This window comes from Otolemur garnettii, unplaced genomic scaffold, assembly GCF_000181295.1.
Source record: "Otolemur garnettii isolate 467f Iridium unplaced genomic scaffold, OtoGar3 scaffold00010, whole genome shotgun sequence".
Taxonomy (NCBI): domain Eukaryota; kingdom Metazoa; phylum Chordata; class Mammalia; order Primates; family Galagidae; genus Otolemur; species Otolemur garnettii.
Genome location: NW_003852405.1, coordinates 22,482,120 through 22,503,861, shown reverse-complemented (window position 1 = coordinate 22,503,861; position 21,742 = coordinate 22,482,120). Strand labels below are relative to the sequence as shown.

The window sequence follows — 21,742 nt, the reverse complement described above, 5'->3', positions numbered from 1 at the left end:
ATCATACTGCATGAGGCCAGCTTTGCCTGGTACATTCTAGTGTGGCAAATTATGGGTCAAGTTCAGCAAAGAAAACACTAACTTATAGAACTCCCCACCCCAAAAGTGCCTTGCTAAAATCTAAATGCTAACCTTGAGAAATTAGCCTGACCTGACACTTGAAGTAGACTTTAGTTCACTCCAGAGTGGGCTACATTATTCCCACACTGTGCAGGTCAGGAATCTTAGAAGAGGTGCCAAACCCTCTTAGAAGAGTACGTGGGCAAGAGAAAATAGGGGAGTGAACTTAGAAATGGGGTACAGTAAGTGGCCAAATCTCTCTAACCCCCAAACAAGAAATATAGATGTGGTTCTCTTGGTGAACTTGGAATCAGGACTACGAACAGATGAGCTTTTTTCAATCCTGCATCTTTCTCAACAGGAATGAAATTAATTTGCACTGGACTATCACATTGATCCCAGCTCATCATACTCTCCATATCAAGCATCTCCTCTCTGGCTTCCCCTGGTTAACTCCCACTCAATAATCACTCCTTCTGGGAAGCCCTGGTGTGGGTCACCCACACCTCCTTGACCTTCCATATCAGAAGACAGAGCTCTGTCATAAAATCTGTCCCTCTGTCTGTTCCGCAAGTGTCTGTCATTGGTTAGCCTCCCAGCTGGACTGTGAGGGCCTCCAGGGAAGTAGAGGTATCTAGTTCATTTACATCTCCACAGCACCAGGCATTGAGTCTGCTACATAATAGTTGCTGAATGCACAAACATATAAGAGTGATGCAACTATTACCCTTTTACTTTCAAAAAGCAACGTCGTTTTTAACACAATCACGGGACTTATAATTAATGCCACAGAAGAATTAGAAAACTTTACTAATTCTTAAAATAAGAACAAAAGAATAAAGGGAAAAGGTTTTATTAAATAAGACAAAGGTTTATTTATTTACATATATTCAAATCAAGCAAAATACTGATGTATACATCTTCACTGGAATAACAACAGCTCACCCTAGAAGCTCACCTCGGTGCATAAGCAGATTCAATGTTATATTCCCATTAAGTTGCTAACCCAAACTAAATCAGGTTCTTGTCTACATTGATTTGTTGGACAGAATCAAACCAGCTCTGTCTTTGGATTCCACTGGGCTGATTTCTCTTGTCATACCTGCTTGGATTATCCACACATTCAGAAACAGTCTGGTTTATTCTTTTCTATGTGACGCTACCACTCCTTCAGGACTCAGCTTCAGGAAGACAATGCAGGTTATTAAATTATTGTATAATGCCCAAGTGCACTAGGAGGCATTGCACACACACGTTTTTAATGGGATTTGTTGTTTGCGATTCCTCCTGCCTGTCCACTCAGATGATAAGTTCCTGTTTATGAAATGAGATGGAGAGCCTGACAAATTGAAAACTTAATGTCAGTTCAGGGAAAACAACAGAAGCTAACTTGAAAGGTCAGGTGGATATTTTCATGAAGCATCAGGGGATCCAGGTCTGGCAGCTAAATATTTACAGCCTAGGGTGTAAATATTCTGTTGTTTTGTTGGGTGTAAATACTGTTCACCTAGGGTGAACAATGCACTGTGCTCTATGTATATAGGATACTGCTGAAAACTTCCTTTCATCTAGATTTTAGTCATTTGATCATTAATTGTGTCACCCCCTTGATAAGGGGAATGAACACTACCACACACAGATCTCTCGTCATAAAATGAAGCCTTCTGAAGTGGTTGCAGATTTTAGTAACAAAAATACCCCATAACATAAATAATAGCTAGTACACATTTTTTTAAAACATTCATCTCCACCTTATATTGAGATTTACAACATGCCACAATAATTTACTTACAACACAAAGGAAGTGGAAGGAAAACGTGTCCGCTGAAAAGTCTTAAGCACATTTGCTTGTGGTTTATATTAATGGATGGATACTAACCATTACTATAAAGAAAACTAATTTTGAAAACATCTGAGCTTAATAAGAATTCAAATACACACAAAAGCAATTTTCCAGCATATGTGAATTACAAGGGATCCAGCCCTGTCTTCTTAGTCCTATACTGATTCTCCAATGATACTAAGAATCATTTGTAGATTGTAGAAAGCTCATTTGTAGCTGACGATATCTAATAGAAGTCACTCCCTACTCATCATTTTGTTCTTTATTTTCAAGGCTTTCAAGATCAACTATACAGGAACAGATTACATTATTAGCTGTGTCCCAGGCTCCTGAACACATCAATTTCTCAATGTTACTGCCAAGGCCACGCAGAAAAGGTAAAAAAGAAACATCCTGAAAAGAAGCGGTTGTTCTAACTAGTTGGAGGTGACAGTTTATCAAGAACTATTAATCTGCTGCTGTGTGAAGAGCCTTCAGCACATTCATTTCCCATCTTGGAGAGAGTCGGAGTAATTTCTAATAATGGCTTAAGGCAGTTTTCTCACTTGAAACTAAAAAGAAATTTGAGGAAGTGTGTGCATTTAAAAAAGCAATCATCTACTCTCCTGGTAAATAAGACACAATTATGCACAAACTGTGCCTTTGCTATTTAGGCAGGGTTTATGTAAATGACTGAATTAATGTTTTTTAACTAAAATGAAAAGAACCTACGCTCATTTAAGGGAGACCGGAAGTAAAATGATTCACTTAGTTAACATCCAAGTTAGGTTGTATATGGTTAATGTGTATAATGGGATCCAAGTAATTATTCTATTATGCATTGATTTAATGTATTAGGTATTGATTTAATGTTCTGTTAGGATTAACTACAACTGGCGACAAGCAAAAATGACCTTCAAATTTTCATGAAAACCTCATTTCCTCAACTGATTAGCTATGTGCGACGTTAGACAAGCTACTTAACCTCGGTTACCTGAGCTTCAACTTCCTTTTATTTTAAAAGAACTAATGATGTTACCAGGCTTTAAGATTTGCACATGCAGTCCAAGAAGTGGAATTTGCTAGCTCCTGCTATTAGACATGATCTTGATGTTCACCTTGCCCCTGGGATCAACATAATTATGCTTTTTATTCTTTGGTTAGGAAAAAGTTCATATGTTCATACTTTATATATCCAAATTACGTAGGTCCTAATAGTCAAGCACCCCAATAGAAAGGGAACGTCTATCCTAATGTACATAGCCCACCCATCCATTTATGCCCACATTCCCCCACTTGATGCCTAATTCTACTTAAGGAATTTATTAACCTCTGCAAAGCATTGACTTCTTCCTAAAGGGGTTCCTAAAAATGCTGAAGCTCAAGGAAAGAATAATTAACGCTATTTTCACTTTGTGTAATAACATTTCACTTTGTGAAAATGCTTGACCCAGGAAAGGATAAAATCACTCTCAAAAAGGGACAAAGGGGCACAGAATATATTTCACAATTTTGCTTAAGTAAGCATTGTCAGTTAATCATTTATTAGGTAGTAAAAACCTTCCGGAAAGAAACTCAAGAAAATGGCATTAGGGACACTGGCACCATATACCAGAGGTGGTGGGTTCAAAGCCTCCCTGGCCAAAAAAAAGAAAATGGTATTAATAGTTGCCCTTAAAGAGGGGACTGCACATCCTCTTGTACCTTCTGAATTTGGTACTGTAGGCATGCATTACCAACACAAAAGTTTTAATTACTTTTTTAAAAACCTCAACCCTTGGGCAGCACCTGTGGCTCAGCTGGTAGGGCGCTGACCCCATATACCAAGGGTGGTGGGTTCAAACCCAGCCCCCGCCAAACTGCGACAAAAAAAACAGCTGGGTGTTGTGGCAGGTGCCTGTAGTCCCTGCTACTCAAGAGGCTGAGGCAAAAGAATCACCTAAGCCCAGAAGTTGGAGGTTGCTGTGAGCTGTGACACCATGGCACTCTACCGAGGGCAATAAAGTGAGACTCTGTATCTAAAAAACAAAAAACAAAAAACACCTCAACCCTGTCACTTGCCCTTCCTCAGCTTTTAGATAATTTGTTGATAGTACTTTGACATTAGAAGTTGACTTTTTCCCCCTAAAAAGCAAGTTGGATTCATTTAAAATACAACAGTCTTCTCAAGGCTGATTGGTCTTCAAAATATTAAATATATTAAAATTCCTCATAGTCCTGAAGACACAGAGTTGTTGACAATTAGCATAATTTCCTGACTATCTGTGTACACAATATCTTTCTCTGAAACTTCAGCTTCCTGCACAGAGGGCCTATGTTTCATTAATCTCTCCAGGCCGCATTGAGGCCAACACTGAGCTTTCCCAGGAACACTTTCTTGAATTCCAAGGAAGAAAAGTCATGAAATACAGTGTGATGTTTTGATTAAGAAGGAACTTCTCAATACTTTTATAAAAACAAATGAAAATAAAAACAATAAGAGACAAAAACAGGAACAGGGAAGGGGAAAGGAAGAGAGAAACAGCTATAAGCCACCCATATTCACAGTAAAACCTTCTGGGCCTCCACTGATTGAGAATGCTTGCAAAACACCAAATATGTCCGGAGCAGGGAGGCCTAAGGTCAAGGACACATTTATTCAACAAAATGTTTGCTGCCTGCCTGTTGTGGGTGGGATAAAATGTTGAGCAATGAAGATACGATCTCTGCCCTGACAGTTTACATAGTAACTGGCGATACAGAAAGGTAAACAGGCAATTATATGGTACATTAATATAAAAGGAAATATAGGGAGTTCTAGGAACTCATAAAGAAAAACGAATTCCAGGGAAGGTGGTAGCTAATATCACAGGGGGCATCACGGTGGGCAGGACTAGAGCTTTACAGTCCTCCAAACTTGAGTTCAAATCCTGGTTTTACTGGTTCCTCCGTATAGCTTTTGTCGATTTATTTAATCTCGCTAAGCCTATTTCATCAACTTTAAAATAAGCATAATACTGAGCATGAAGAACTGATGTGAGCAACAGTGAAACTCATGTCATAAACCTGGCAGTGTGGCAAGTGGCAAGCTCCCAATAAAAGTTAATTAATAATATTAATGACAACAGTAAGCTGAAAACTGAAGCACGGGTAGGAACAGCCAAGTTAAAGGGCAGAGAAAGAGGAGGAAGAGTGTCCCAGATATACAAAAAATGTGTATCCAGAAAAGCAGTCGTGTGGTGAGCTTGAGTGAGAGAACCTGGCTTGTGCCGAGGGTCGGGGGTGCTTGAGGTGGGGTCAGACATGACGCTGAAGCTAGAAAGGCAGCCGGGTGGGTTTATCTCAGCACAATAGGAGTCCTTCAAGAATGCTGGGCAGAGAGACAGGGTCAGATTTGGTTTTTTTTATTATTAAATCATAGCTGTGTACATTGACAAATGCAATTCAGACTTGAATTTTTAAAAGACCAGCTTGGCCATGACGTGGGTATAGAATGGAACATGAGGGGAATGGAGAAAAGGAGATCAGTGATGATAATTTTAAAATAATTTCTTGGCTGTTATGGATTTTTGCAGTTAGGAAGGCAGATATATAAAAATATATACACCAATTCAAAGAGGACCTTGAAGTAACTATGAGCCCGTGTCTGTATTAGCATTTCTTTCATTCATTCAACAAGCATCAACACACCTACCAAGGCAGTGAACTGGCACTGTGAGAGATTTCAAAGACCGTTGTCCTGCATGGCTCTGCTCTCCAGAAGCAGCCCAAGTCATCAGACTATCCGATCCCTTTACCTGCCTAAAAGGTCTGTTATCCTGGTGACTCGGATTGGTTGAGAAAAATGCGAAAGGCGCTTTGGGGAGAGACCACACAACCAGGAGGAGACCCAAGCTGGGAGGCGGAATCACAGGACAGATTAGGCTTGAAGATGGCTCCCCTTCACCCCAGAAAATAGAAATATGACTAACTACATCAGCGCATAGTTGACTTCTTACTAAAGGGGTAAATCTTCTATGACCCATTGTTAAATGAATAATAAGAGTCAACATTCACTAAATGTCCTGTCCTATGGTTTTGAGATTAATACATTCATTACCAAAACTTTGCAATACAGGTATCACCCACCTTATAGATGAGAAAACTGAGGCAAGAGGCACTTCTTCAAAAGTCACAGAATTAGGAAGTTGTGGAGCTGAGATCCAGTCTCACATTCTTATATCCAGTACGCTATGTGAACACCAGGCTATCATCAGGATGAAGCCAATTTAAAATCTATGCCTCAAAATCTAGGTAGGGGAGAAAGATCACTGCTCACTTAAGCACCAGGAAGGCCAAAACTTGGAAGGTTTCATTCTAGGAACGGAATGAAATGGACAAATATGGCAACAGTCTCTTGAGAGGACATCTGACTACCCCATCAAATGAGTACCGTTTGAAAAATCTATTTTACTCTTTTAGGTACAAACCACAGCTCTGCCATATGGTCCAGAACACATTCAAAAGCATTCAAATGGGGTTACAATCCTCATCAGTTTAAAAGAGTGGAGAATCTCACAGACTCAAAGATGGAGAGGTGTGGCAAAGGAGATCAAAGGGCTGAAAGAATGAGACCTGTTACTCTTTGAGTTTTCTGCTAATGGAGAGTGAAAAAAGCTGATTATCTCAAGGAGGAACAAATGGAATACACTTATTCTCTCAGACCATGCAGGATTCCATTAACCAAGGATAAGCATATTTTAATCATAAGCTCTATGAAGCATTTCCAATGGGAAGTGAATAAAAACAAAATAAAAAATTCCTGAACCCCCAGACAGAAAAGAAACCACTAGCTTCTTGTAAGGCTATCAGAGTCTTGAGCCTGGGCTCTTCACTAGCAATGAGAAGAATCCCAGGCCAGATGGCATTTTAAAATCCAATCTCACTGCATTTGTCTCTCCCCACTAACCTACATTGTGTTCAAAGCAATCATAGTCATTTTCACAAACGGCAATATTTCAAAATAGTTACTATCTCTTGAGAACACGTAAAGCCCTCTTAATTGCTGAGTTTAAAAACAGAGAGAATAAAAATTATGGAATGTGTGGAACGAGAATTTCCAATTGAACACGCTCGCGGATACTCACACCCCACAGCCTACGGCGAGTACAGCTTCTCCAGCCCAGCCCATTCACGCACACACTCAGCACAGCTCACCAGCCACTTTCCTTCCATTCATTCACTTACCAGTCCCATTCTACCGGACTCACCCGCCAACCCCGAAAAGTAACTTGGGACGCCCCAGGTCTGTGGGTACCGACACTCCGCTGGTTAATTTAACCCTCCCGCCCCGCTTCAAGCGCCAGGAAGGACCTAGGGGCTTCAGTGTCACGACTGGAGCGGCATCCGCCTTGCCCCCGCTCCCTGGGAAACTCAGAGTTGCACTGTCTTTGCTGCTGTTGAATTTTTACAAATAAAACTGCTGTGAGACGGAGTCTCCAGCCCCCACACCTGCCCAACCACACTCAACCAAGATCGTCTCGAAGGCTCCCGACGGCAGGAAGGTGTGAACAATGAACTTCTCTCTCTGACTCTCGGACACACACGCACACACACACCCCCCATGGGAAGTTATGAACTAGCCCGGGACCAATTCCGCGATTCCGGCGGCGGGCGGCTCCCGGCGGCCGGGGAGGGCCCGGCGCGCGCCCCCGGCCGCGCCCCTCGCGTCGCCGGCCGGGCAGTTACCTCCTTCCTCCGGCTGGGCGCCCCGGGTCGGGTGATGAGGGCCGTCTCCTCGCACACCACGGCCACGTCCTCCACGAACACGCAGTCCGGGAGGCTCTCGTCGGCCGGCAGCTCCACCAGCCGCAGCCCCAGCTTGCTGCCCAGCACGCCCACGTAGAGCTGGTGCTGCCGCTCCGCCCGGGCGAAATCCACCTCCTCGCCCTTGGTGCTCCTCAGCGCGTGCTGGCACAGGGACTCGGGCAGCGCCCGCACCACGGCGTGGGTGGCCCGGCCGAAGGCGGCGGCGTGGCCGAGACCGGCCATGGCTCCCGGGGGCGACGCGGCGGCGGGGGCGGCGGGGTCCTCGGCGGGCAGCGCGCGCCCAGCCTGCGAGCGCCCGGCGGCTCCTCTTGGCAGCCGATGAATGTGGTGCAGGAGCGGCGGCTCGCGCCCGGAGCCCTGCCCGCGCGACTGAGCATGCCCAGAGCTCGGGGCGCCGGCCCGCGCGCAGCCCGCGCGCCCACCCCGGCGCTCCCGGCTTTTGCTGCAGCCCCGGAGAGGCGCCACGGCCCGCACGGGAGCCGGGCTGGGGGCGGCGGCCGAGGAAGCGGCGGGGGCGAGAGGGGTGCGCGGGTGGCGGGCCTCCGCGGAAAGTCACCCCTCGGGGACCCGACGGCACCGCCCTCTGCCGCAGGTGCACACCTCGCCTCGCCCCCGACGCGGACTTGGAGAGCGGGCTTGGGTCTGGACAGAGCAGCTGGAGGGCTTCTAGGGTTTGTCCAGAACATGAACCTCGCTGACTTAGAAAGTCTAGTCTACTTTCCAATTACTGTAATGGTTTAAACAATTCGTAATTTCAACTTAAATCCGAGACTGGTTCCAGTTCTGTTTTCTGGCGTTGAAGTGCTCGTTTTCTTTCAGAAAACAGCCTTCACGTATCTGAAAACAGTTCTATTATCTATGCTACCTGAGCCCCCCAACCTGATAACCTCCAGTCCTGGAGCCGGGATCACCAGAAAGTAACTAGTGGTTTGGTTTGTAAGTCTCCTGGACATTCTGGTCAGCTTCCTTCTGATACACGCCAATTTTCCTGTATCCTTTTAAAATCATGGTATCCGGAAAAGAAACAATTCTTCCTGTGTAGTCTGACTAGCAGAGACTACAGCAGCACCCTTATTCCAGATGCTCGGCTGCTCTTAATGCCGCCTAACCCTGTATTCACTTTTTTGGTGGTCTAGCGCCAAAGCCCAGGCTACAGCCTCCTTGCGAGAACTCTGATCCCAAGTTTTAGGAAACGTGGGTTCTGGAAGCATTTCTATCTGAGCATCCTAAAATGGTTGTTGCAATGGAGCCTAGAGAAACGTGATCTGCCTTCCCCAAGGATGTCTTGAATTTACAAATGACACCGGATTTCTCAGTTTCAAAAATGAGGGGTCTTAGGTGAAGGACCGCTCTGACCCTGACACTGGGAAGGGGGATAAAAGTTAACAAATCTTTAAGATCTACTACGTTTTACTTATAAAGGAAAACTCTTGGGGGGAACAAGCTGCCCTCTTAGTTCTAGTTTAGTGTTAGAAATCATTTAACGGTGTCCCCGGAAGGCAGATTCCACCACCAACTTGGTCAACCACCAAGTTGACCCGTGTGCTTAGCTTGCACAGGCTAAATGTAATATTTATTTATAATGACTGTATTATTATTATGTATTAATTTATTTAACACCAGGTTAAATAAAATTTTGGGCTTTGATCCTGCCTTTACTGCTGGTTTTTACCAGACCTAGAGGGCTCCATCCACCTCCACCTGGCCAGCCCCTAGCAGCCTTCATTCACACCTGTCCCTTGTTGGAACCTGAATACTTTGCGTACTCACCACCCAAGCCTAACAATGAACAAGGTCCTAAGTACCACTCTAGGCTGGTGTCAGCCTAGCAGCCAATTAAAACCTGAAAGTTGTCCCCTATAAATTGGTGTTAGCCATGTCTTTCCATGCTGAAATTGGGTAACTGTTTTTTTTTAATGTAATTGTGTAGTTTCTCCCATTAAATGCTGTCTGCTTTATTCCAGTGTGTCTAGTTTTGATTCTGTCACCTTGTGCATTATTTATTACTTCTAGTTGGCGCCATCTGAAATTTGATAAGTATGCCTTCTGTCTCTTCTAAGCAGTTGTCAAAAAGTGTGAGAATGTATATATTGCTGAAAAGAATAAAAACACAAAATCCAGAAAATTATAGCTTACATGCCTTCATGCTTTTGCCTTAGGAAAGTGGACTTTATTGAACATTGATAAGATCATTTTCCCCATGAATGTTTATGGAAAATTCCCAGGCATAACACCATTTATGGACTTCAGAGTCATAGGAATCATAAAAACATGATCCTTGACCTTGAAGAGCTTGCAGTTCCACCGGGAAAGCAAGCCATTCAGAACTGGGCTATAATAAGTGCACAGGAGAGGGATAGCTAGCATAGTGCTAGGGAAGGGGAGGAAAAGAAATATCTCTGTGGCTGATGGGAGAGAGAGAAAGTTGCTTGAAAATGATTGAATTTGGTTTAGGCCTTGAATAATTTTGGGGATGTGAGGAATTGAAGGAAATAGTAAGAATTCAAAAGCCACAAGCATGTTCAAGGGACAATGGGAGGATCATTACAATTTCTGTATGTCGTACTTAAGGTAACTCACGAGTGCTACTATAATAAAACAACCCTAGCAGGCAGAAAACTGATAGACGCTCATCTCTGGTTCATTTAAAGTCTGACACAGATGTTCCTGACTTGTTCTTAACTCTTCTCAAAGCAACACCCAGGGATCGAGTCTTCTTCCATTTAGGGGCTCCACCTCTTCAACATGTGGCATCCAAGTTCACCACCTCACCTTCCTGGAGCCAAAAGACAGAAAAAGAACATACAGCACGTGAAAGGGTTAATGAGTCAGCCTAGAAGGGACAAACGCTACCTCTGCTCACATTCCTCTGCTAGAATTCTGTCACACAGCTACAGTAACCATGAGGAATGTCTGCTCTGGGCCCAGAAAAAAGAGGAAACAAGAGACTGGGGGAACAGCTAGCTGGTTCCTGCTCCAGAGAAGAGTCAAGAAAAATGGGAAACAAAAGTATCAATCTGGGGCTAAGCTTTCATTACATAAGCCATAGAGAAATATATGGTGAAATTAAAAGCATAGGCTCTGTTGCCAAACTGTGTGGGTGAAGGCTTGGTTCTCCTCTTTCCTTGTTAAATGATCTTAGGCATGTTACTTAACAGCTCTTTGCCTCAGTTTCATCCTCATCTGTAAAATGGGAAACAAGAGGCCCGTATCATAGGGTTCATATGAAGGTTGATACTGCAAAGTGCTTAGAATAGTACCTAGAGCCTAGTAGGTGCTCAGTAAATATTCTCCATTCACAGGTTTTGAATGAAAGGCTTGGAATGTGATTTCCTACCAAAGGCCAAGCTACTCATCCTCGTTCATTGAACTATCAGAACTGTGTGGATGTCCTAATGCTTTCCAACAGTTAGTGGCCTTCTCACCTGCAATCATAATCATAGATCCGACACATGTTTATTGAACCCTTGCTACGGGTCAGGGACTGTGCTAGGCATGGGGGATGTAATTGTGAATGATAATGCAGGGCTTATGGTCAAATTGCTGCTTTTGCTCTTTGTATATTGCTAGACCTTTATACCACTTCCCTGTTTCAATGTCCTCCATACGACATACCTAGAGCTATTTCTCTTCCCCTGATAGGATGCTCGTTCACACAGTGGCAGTGTGTCTTTCCCATTGATCATACTGCTAGTACCTGTATTTGAAGTCAATTTTAGGTAGCAAGTATTTCAGGATTAATAAGGCATTTATGCCTTACTCTTTTCTTACTTCATTTTAGCAGATACAAGATTTGCTTTCACTGGACATAGGAACGTGAGGATAGGGGTGGGAAGCCTGAAAGAGAAGAAGGGCTCTAAGCTGTCCCTGTCCATCTCAAGTGTTAGAATACTGGTTCAAGGCTCGGCGCCCATAGCTCAGTGAGTAGGGCGCCAGTCACATACATTGAGGCTGGTGGGTTCGAGCCATACACGGGCCTGCTAAACAACAATGACAACTGCAACCAAAAAATAGCTGGGTGTGTTGTGGCGGGTGCCTGTAGTCCCAGCTACTTGGGAGGCTGAGGCAAGAGAATCACTTAAGCCCAAGAGTTTGAGGTTGCTGTGAGCTGTGACGCTATGGCACTCTGCCTGGGGCAACGTGGTGACACTCTGTCTTAAAAAAAAAAAGAAAAGAGGCTCAGCGCCTGTGGCTCATGCCGCTAAGACACTAGCCACATACACCTGAGCTGGTGGGTTCAAATCCAGCCTGGGCCCACCAAACAACAATGACAGCTGCAACCAAAAAATAGCCATACGTTGGGGCAGGCGCCCGTAGTCCCAGCTACTTAGGAGGTGGAGGCAGGACAATCGCTTGAGCCCATGAGTTGGAGGTTGATATGAGCTGTGATGCCACAGCAGTCTACCCAGGGCAACAGCTTGAGGCTCTGTCTCAAAAAAAAAAAAAAAAAAAAAGGAAGGAAGGAAGGCAGGCAGGCAGGCAGGCTGGATCAAGTAAATACCATAAGTCTGCAATTTGACGCTAAGTTGTGATTGTTTCAACATAAGAATCGTTACAAAAAAGATTTACTGAGGAAGAAACCCATGGCTGCAGGTTGCCTTTTACATCCATGGAGGGAGTGATGTTTGGCTGAATGGACAGCAGCGAGTTACAGACCAGGAGATGGTTCCAGGGTACCCAGGGCTCTGGTACCTTAAGTTAAGACACACAGCCTCTTGATCTCAGTTTCCTCAACTGTCATCTGGGATTTCATTCATTATGTAACTATCTGCTAAGCACCTGTCATGTATATGGGTGAGAAATACATAACAGCAGTGGATACGGTGTGTTGTTTGGATTCAGACAAACCCGAGTTTGATTCCTGACCCAGCTGTAGTTTAGCTGTGTCAACTTGGTGCGCCCCAGACCTGTGCCTTACTGTTTTCCATCTTGTTCTGAGCCCCACAAAACTTACCTTCACAGACTATCACCCAGGGTCCAACTTTTGTTGGGTTTGGCCAATGGGATTCACTTAGAGGGGATGGAGGGCCAAGACAGAGAGGATGGAGTCTTTATTCCTTTGGCTCCTCTCCTGCTTTTTCACGGTCCTAGAGACAGCTTCCTGTTTCTACAACCGTATTTTCTTCTGGTGGACCCTCTTCCGTGGTTCCAGCTCCCAGCTGCGTTCTGTTAATGCCGTTCCCCCTTATCATTCCATTTGGGGGTGGTAGTGGCTTCTGTTTCTGCTAGTCCTTGGGTGCCGCATGTCCCTTGTACCCTGCCCACACCTCTTAAAACATTCTCTTTATTAAACATTCTCTGTAACATCCTTTTTAAGGATGCCCTTTGTTTCCTAGGGACTTCACTTGTAGCTCAATTGTTTTATGTGTGTGTGTGTGTGTATTCATACACATTCCCTCAAATTCATGTTATACTACCTCGTTCTCAGAGTTGTGAGGCTGAAATGGGACAGCATTTATGAAGGGTCTTAGCACTGCTCCTGGTACACAGAAGTATTCAGGGATGATAGCCACACATATTAATAGCCACTCTGCTCCTATGCCAGGCATTGTGATGAGTACCAGAGCATCCATCTGCCTCTGCAGAAAATGCCCATTTCTACCGGTCAAAATACCTAAGTCCTTCAAATGAGATGACACATCAAGTGACTACCACAGCGACAGGCACATCCTAAGCACTTAATAAGTGCTGTTGGCTCTTCAAGACCCAGGCTTCTCTGCTCCCTGTCTCCTGCCGTACAAGCAACATCCATTTCTGCATCCATAACTCTTTCCCCGCTCCTCTCATACACTGCTTATTACTTTCTCCAGCCTACAGGGTCACCTATCTCAGTATAACCACACCGGGGGCTAATGGGGTAATCAAAAGATCCTGAAAAGTACAAAGCACCATAGAAATGTATTGAACTTTAACACCAAGTTTGTGATGTATTACGGGGATATGTGGGGCTGACTGCGGGCCTGAACTTTTAACACCTCCTTTTCTTCCCGTTTTTTCAAAGGTTTCTGCAATGGTGCCCTTTCAGAAGTATTTTAAATGACTATTTCATATTCAAATGCATGTGTGTGAGGAAGAAATAGATGGAGAGAAAAGACCTTTCACATTTTAGTTAATCTAAGTGTAGAAGAAAAACATTTCTCTGCAGTTAAAATTGTTATATATGCATATGGATATTTGTGTACACAACACACACACACATACACACGCGTGTGTGCGCACAGGCGCTCTCAGGGTTTTGATAAGCTCCCTTCATTTCCTTTTGAAAATCAGCAAAATGTCAGTTTTGCAATGCCAGGGAATCATGTGTTTGCCCTTGCAGTATTAATATGCTAATTTTATTAACTTAGCATTAGACACATGCCCCAGGAATCCTTTCTTTGCTTCAGTGATACTGATGTTCCTTTGCATTTTTCCTTCTGTCTGTCCATCCCTCTGCTTCTGCTTCATTGTTTTTCCTCATTTCCCCTCCTCTGGGTAAGGTAAGCTAAGCTTATGACATCAAATACCACCTCAATGCCAGTGACGCCCAAATCCTCATTTCTGGTCTTGTCCTGTCCAGTCCTGAACTTCAGAACTGCCTAAAAGACACGCTTACTTGGCTGTCCCACGGGCACTCCACCGTCAACGTGCCCAAAGCAGAACTGATTACATCCTGCCCAGGATTGCTCCGCTCATCCAGTCCCCTTCCATTCATACAGGCAGTTGCTCCAGCTAATAATCTGAGCGCTATCTTTCACTTTCTTCTTTGCCTCTACACATAACCAGTTATCTGTTTTGACTGGTAAATCTCCTTAAAATGGCTCAAATCTACCCATCTCTCTCCATCCACTTTTCTACCACCTTGTCCAGAACACAATTATTGGTTTTCTAGATTACTGCAACAGCCGTCTTATCCAAAGTGATCTTTCTAAAATGCAAATCAGACTGCCACTCTCTTGTCTTAATCCTTCAGTGGCTTCCCAGTACCTTCAGAATGAAGTCCAAATGTGTTACCATGGCCTCCATAAGACACCCCAGTCTCTGACTTCTCTCCATCCATATTCTGGTCACTTTCGCATCCTCTCTCTTACTTGGGACTCTGTGCATGGTGTTACCTTTCCTGGAATGTACTTGACCCAATCTCTGCTTGGGTACCTCCCAATCCTCCTGTAAGACTCAATAAAGGCATCATCCCTTCCAAGAAGCTACTAGGCTGGATAAAAACACCTGTACCCCCATTTTCACTATCACAAAGCACTGTGTTAATTGCTAGTCTGAGGAACACTTGGCAGACAGGGACTTTTTTATTTTATTGCTGTAACCTCAATTCAAGTATTTAGAGAACAGCTTAATCTAAACTATAGATGGCTTCCCCTCTCCCTACTCTCATCAGCCCACCTTCATAAGAGTGGATTTTAGTTTTTATAAATTAAGATTATACTAGATATTGGGGCCCCTTCCAGCTCTGAGCAAGTGTCAATGATGCTCTTGCTTCAAATGCCTCTTAATTACTGTGGGGTAGTGGAGAGTTCACACGTGAGTTTGAATCCTAGCTCATCACAGCTGTGTCATCTTGCACACCTTGCTTGCCCTTTTTGAGCCTGGGAGTCTTATTTGAAAAACAGGGATAGTAATACCAATCTTACACAGTTTTGATGAGGATTAAGCAAAATTAACTTGGACAATATATGAAACACGTTCTCCCTCACCCTCCAAGATAGCCCTGTGTCTAAATGCTGGCTCCACCACTTGTTGCCTGTACAATCCTGGTCACTTAACTTTCTACACAAAGCTTCAGTTACTTTCATTTATAAAATGAGGTTGACTTCTATCAAGATTATAAAGATTAATAAGATGATCCATGCAAAGCCATAATTGTTGCCCAACTCCCTTGCTGAATGGGAACCTTCTTGTAAATTTTGGTGAGAATGTACCACATTTTAAGTAACTTAACTCCGTATGTTTTACAATGCACAAGCGTAACTCTTAGCAATATAGATCACTCTCATAAACTGGAGAAAAGAATCCCTATTTAATAAATGGTGCTGGGGAAACTGGTTAGCCACATGGTAAAAGACTGAACCTGGACCCACATCTCTCACCACTTACAAAAATTAACTCGTGATGGATAACAGATTTAAATCTAAGATATAAAATTATAAAATCCCTAGAAGAAAGTGTGGGAAAAACTCTTAATTGTATCAGCCTAGTGAAAGAGTTTATGAAGAAAACCCCACTGGCAATTGTGACAATAACAAAAATAAATAAATGAGACCTGATTAAGTTACCAAGTTTCTGCACAGGTAAGGACATAATCAATAAAACAGACAGACAACTTTCAGAATGGGGGAAGATATTTGTAAGCTATGAATCTGACAAAAGGCTACTAACCAGAATCTACAAAGAACTCAAGCAACGCAAGAAAAGAACAAAAACAAAAAAAAACATTAAAAACTGGGCAACAGACATGAACAGAAACTTTTCTAATGAGGGCAAATGAATGGCCAACAAACATATGAAAAATGCTCACCATCCCTTATTGTCAGAGAAATGAAAATCAAAACCTCTTTGAGATATCACCTAACCCCAGGAGAATAGCTCACATCACAAGGTCCCAAAGCAACAGAGGCTAGCGTGGGTGCAAAGAGAAGGGAACACTTTTTGTGGAATTGCAAACTAGTGTAGCCTCTATGAACAGAAGTATGGAAAGTCCTCAAAAAAACTGAAAGTAGACCTACCCTTTGATCTTACAATCCCATTACTAGGCATTTACCCCAAAGAAAAAAAGACACTGGGCGGCGCCTGTGGCTCAGTGACTAGGCACTGGCCCTAAATACCAAGGGTGGTGGGTTCGAACCCAGCCCCAGCCAAACTGCAACAAAAAAATAGCCGGGCATTGTGGTGGACACCTGTAGTCCCAGCGACTCGGGAGGCTGAGGCAAGAGAATCGCTTAAGCCCAAGAGCTGGAGGTTGCTGTGAGCTGTGATGCCATAGCACTCTACTGAGGGTGACAAAGTGAAACTCTGCCTCTAAAAAATAAAATAAAATAAATAAATAGAAAAAAAAGAAAAAAAGACGTTTTACCATAAGGACATTTACACTCAAATATTTATAGTATCTCAATTCACAATCACAAAGATGTGGAAATAACCCAAGTGCCTTTCAATCCATGAGTGAATTAATAAATTGTACTATATATGTGTGTGTATATACACACATACACACACACATACACACACACATACGCACCATGGCATACTATTCGGCCATCAAAAGGAAGAGATTTTATATCTTTTGAAGAACCTGGATGGATTTAGAGACCATTCTCCTAAGCAAAGTATCACAAGAATAGAAAAACAAGCATCACATATACTAGCACTAAATTGGAACTAGTAGATTAACAACTACAGGCTCACATGAGAAAAAAACTCAATTAAATTCAAGTGGGGGGAAAGGGATTTGGTAAGTTCCTACCCAGTGGATACCACGCAGGGATGTAGCGTGCACTTCCTGGGTGAAGGACTCTACTACAACTCTGACTTTAACTTCACAAATGCAGACTATGTAAACTAATTGTATGTACCCTTGTATTAATCTGAAATTAAAATATATATATAAATCACAGAAAGAGTGGCATCAGATTATTTCCCCTACTTTTTTTTCTTGTCAACACCATTATAAAATTATAGTGGGGGTCCTTCCTATATATTGGGACCCCTACCATAATTGTACATCATGCATAAATGACGGTGGAGAGAGTTTACAAGCTTCTAAGGGTTTTATGGAGAGATTCTCCCCTTCACCATTACCTGAACTCTTATCTCTGGGATGGTTATTATACATTTCTTTCTTTCTTTTTTTTATTAAATCATAGCTATGTACATTAATGCATTCATGGGGTACAATGTGCTGGTTTTACATACACTTCATTACACATTTCTTTATCTCACCCATCACCTACTTTCTCCCCTAAATCATCTTTCCTCAGCTCCCCCTTATCATGCATTTGCTGTTATTACTCTTTACTTCAGGTACTATTGATACATAAGAAACTGCCCTAAATCCTAGTGGCTTAAAACAATCATTTTGTTGTCACCATGGTTTGTAGATCAGGAATTCAGAAGGGCTTGTCTAGGTGGTTCATCTGTGGTTCATCTCTGATCTGCATGGAGTTCTCTGGGCAGCTGAAGCTAGAGGAGCCACTTTCCCACTGACCTCACTCACATCTCTGGGTGCTGCAGGGTTCCTTGGAGTCTCTGTCCCTCTCTTTGTTCCTCTCCCTCTCCACAAGAGTCTCTTCTTTCAGGGTTTCTTCATGTGGCTTGGGCTTCTCATGGAATGGCTACCTTAGCATAGACTCCCTTCTTACTTGGTGGCCGGTTTCCTCGAGGTGAGAAGAGGATGTGGCCAGACCCTTTGGGGGGCTATGCACATAAGTGGCACGGCATGATCCCTGCCACAATGCATTGGTCAAAGCTGTCACAGGACTTCCCCCAGAGGGAAGGGAAATAGAAACTGTCTCTTGATAGACGGAATATCTATCATTAATCAGTCTCACTCTTACTCATCAAGTCGCATTATTATTCTGGGATTGTGAATTGAGCTACTATCATTAATCAGTCTCACTCTTACTCATCAAGTCCCATTATTATTCTGGGATTATTTCAGAGAGTTTGTCCTTCATTTTCCAAAGTTTTGCTGATTTTTTTTTTTGTAAATTAAAATCAAAGGCCATACATACAGACTTACTTACACAACTAGTGCTATTCGCTGACCAGTGGTAGGTGCTAGCACTGTCTAGTAGAGAGACACCTGTTAATTAAGCCATCATTAAGTACTCATGAATGAAGTGCTGTAAAGGAAAAGAACCAGGTTCTGTGAACATAACCTGGAAGTCTGAGTGAATAAAGGAAGGCTTCCCTGAGGAGGTGACTTTTTGAGATAAGAATTGAAAGACTGGTAATTGTTAACTAAGAGTGGAAAGGAAATGCCAAACTGAGAAAGTGCATGAACAAAGACACAGTGAAAGGGAATTCAGTGTGTTTGAGGAAGAGGAAAATCCATTATGTCACAACCCAGATGTCAGTGATACTGTTCACTTTGTTTTAAAACTAGGGGTCAGCTCCTTCCTGAGAGCCCTAAAACCAGTAAGGGCTCCACAAATGTGCATGTTGGGGGTGGGGAGGAGCCTGTCAGTGCCATGCTACCTGCCCTCAGGCCTCTTCCGCAGCCTTTACAACTCTAAGAGTGTCCCCTATAAGTGTGTGACATTTTATTTGAGAGTCATCCGATTCAGAAAAATCAGCATCAAAAACCACCCTCAGAAAACATTATCTACAAAAAAATGTAACACATCTTGGTTATAGAAGGAAGCAGAATGCAGAATGTATAGAACGTAGTTTAAATGTAAAACAAGATTAACTCGTGCCAAGACAGTCTAACTCTTTAGAGATAATTTATGACTCACACTACTATCTCCACTATGCATATGCATGCATACATATATAGCAGAACTTCCATAGTTGACCACCTCCCTACATTGACCACTTCCTTAAACAGACCTCATTTCACAGATTGGACACGTACTGTATGTGTGTATCAGTACCGTAGGCCTAGTTCCTTATATCGACCACTTCAGTATGTTGACAAGTTTGTTACAGTCTCTGGGGCGGTCAACGTACAGGGGTTCTACTGTATAAGTATATAAGAGCTAGAGGAAAATGGTAATTCATGTTCATACATGTTACATATCCAGCTACTTAATAAGTTTTCCAGGGAATTTATTTAAACACCCCAATCATCAAATTAGTATATACATCAATTAAAAATGCTGTACAGATTGTCTATAATTTACTTTACTAGTATATTTTATGCATTTATCTCCTAGTATATGGGCTTAAATTCTCTGTCAAGTTCTTAAGTTGTTTTAATGTATTTACTATGATTGAAAGAAGTTAATTATCTATGCCATCTGTCAACTCAGAAGTACAGAAAAAATTGGAAAGATTGTCAAAGAAAGAATTTTTCAAAAATGTAGGGGAAAAAAGGAAAGGAGAAGGAGATTGCCTTGGAAAGCGTGAGATGCTATGATTGATACAACATTTCTTGGAGGCAGTGGGCAAGAATATTATACAGACAAATTATTAGAATTGCAGTTTTATAGAAAACTTATGCATTCCCCTTAAGGACCACGGAATGCAACTTTAACAAGAAAAGAGAGTGGTTTCAACTCTAAATTTGCTTTTTGTCAACAACTCTTTCTGATATCTTAATTTAGCAATTATCCTTTCAGTTGTACCCTTTCGATTGTGAATTAATGTTTATCAAACTCACAGTAGTGTCTGCCTTGTTCTGATCCTGATGAGAAATGGTCATTGACAGGCAAACCAGAGATTGGAGAACAAGTTAGGCATTGCCAGGGAAGACTAATGAATGTCAATTGAAAAAGAATGAGCTGTTAATGTATTGGGGCATAGTCTTCAGTATATCACTGTTAATCCTGTATTATATACAGTATATATATAATCCTGTTATATACAGTACAACCTCTGTCGTTGACCACTCAAGGGACTGTAACAAACCGGTTAACATACAGAGGTGGTCAACATAAAGAACTAGGCCTACTGTACTGACACATACAGGCAGTGCATGTCAAGACTACAAAAATTAGGTCAACTTGAGGTGGTCAATATAGGGAGGTGGTCAACTATGGAGATTCTGCTGTCATTCTATATTACTTTATAATATTTATTCTAAGAAATATGGGGACCTAATGTGTCCTTTAAAAAAATATTTCTGTTGCCTTTTAAAAGTTTAGACGTAATTTTTATTTTACTTTATTTTGGATTTTGCTTTTAAAAATTCATGATTTGCTATAGCCCAAGAGGTAGTAGCTGAAAAGCTTAGTTAATAATCTGAGATTATTTTTCCTCCCTCCTGTTTTTCTTTTATAAAGACACCAGAAGGAAATGAAATGCTTAATTACATTAAACAAATTAGGTGAGTACTGATATTACCACAATCAGTGGTGTTTGCATCACTAATTGCTTATTGAGTATTACAAATGTTCACACTGTCTGAAAATAGAGTAGTTATGACCACAAATCAAAACAGGCAGTGTTAGTTCTAGATATTATAGTAACGGGAATTCCGGAGGTAGAGTCTTCATAAGTATCAGTTTGCTGGACCCAGTCTTGGTCCCCTGAGGGTGAAAATGGTGCTTCTGGCTTCCATCTGCTCAGCACTGCTTGGGAGAGAGTCCTGTTGGCCAGGCTAATCCCATCTTCCAGAACAGCACCCATCTTATACATATTGATATCTAAGAAGATAATAATTCCTTACCACATTGTTCTCAAGCAGACGTTCAATTATATTCAAAGAGCACTTTGCTCTCATAGGAACAACTGTGAGCAATTAAATAAGAAAACAGCACATGTGATAAGACAGCTACTTGGGAAGAGCGGCAGAACTAAACCCTTGTGGATGGTTCAACACTTCTGTCAGCTGGTAAAACTGTGGCATAGTCAGAATTCTTCTTAGAAATCTTTTTACGGTCCCCTCTGCCCACCCTACACACTGTTAGGAATTCCCCCATCTCCGAGTTGCCTCTTTCATCCCAGGCATGTACTGCTCCCTTCTGTAACCAGAAAATGTGTCTGCTCTGGAGTTCATTCATTCAGATGCCTCCTAAGCTTCCAATTAAACCTAATTAAACCCAATAAACCCACTCAGTCTAGGATATTAGATGACAATAACTTTAATCAGTTCAATATTAAGAGACCAAGTTGGGCAAGGCACTCTTAGTGTGCTAACAAGCTGACTGAGAGTGGTTTCTCTAGTCATCATTTTCAACTTTTAAATAAAAAATCGAGAGCAACTGGGAGGCCCTATAATAAAGAAGTAGTTGAATAAATCATGGCTCATTGTTACCTGCGGGATACTCTGTAGCTATTAAAAATAATGGCTCGGCACCTATAGCTCAACCGGCTAAGGCGCCAGCCATGTATACCTAAGGTGGCGGGTTCGAATCCCCAGCCCGGACCCGCCAAACAACAATGATGGCTGCAACCAAAAAAAAATAGCCGGGCGTTGTG

The 21,742-nt window shown here is 42.5% G+C and overlaps 1 protein-coding gene across 1 annotated transcript in view; it reads right to left on the bottom strand.

Annotated features, from left to right (window-relative positions):
* DDAH1 (dimethylarginine dimethylaminohydrolase 1) overlaps window positions 1-8,034 on the bottom strand; it is a 137,351-nt gene extending 129,317 nt beyond the window's left edge. Inside the window, exon 1 of the mRNA XM_003784185.3 lies at window positions 7,589-8,034. Coding sequence (XP_003784233.1) covers window positions 7,589-7,891 — 303 coding nt within the window. The 5' untranslated portion in view covers window positions 7,892-8,034. The remainder of the gene's footprint in view (window positions 1-7,588) is intronic.
* Between the last annotated feature and the right edge of the window lie 13,708 nt (window positions 8,035-21,742).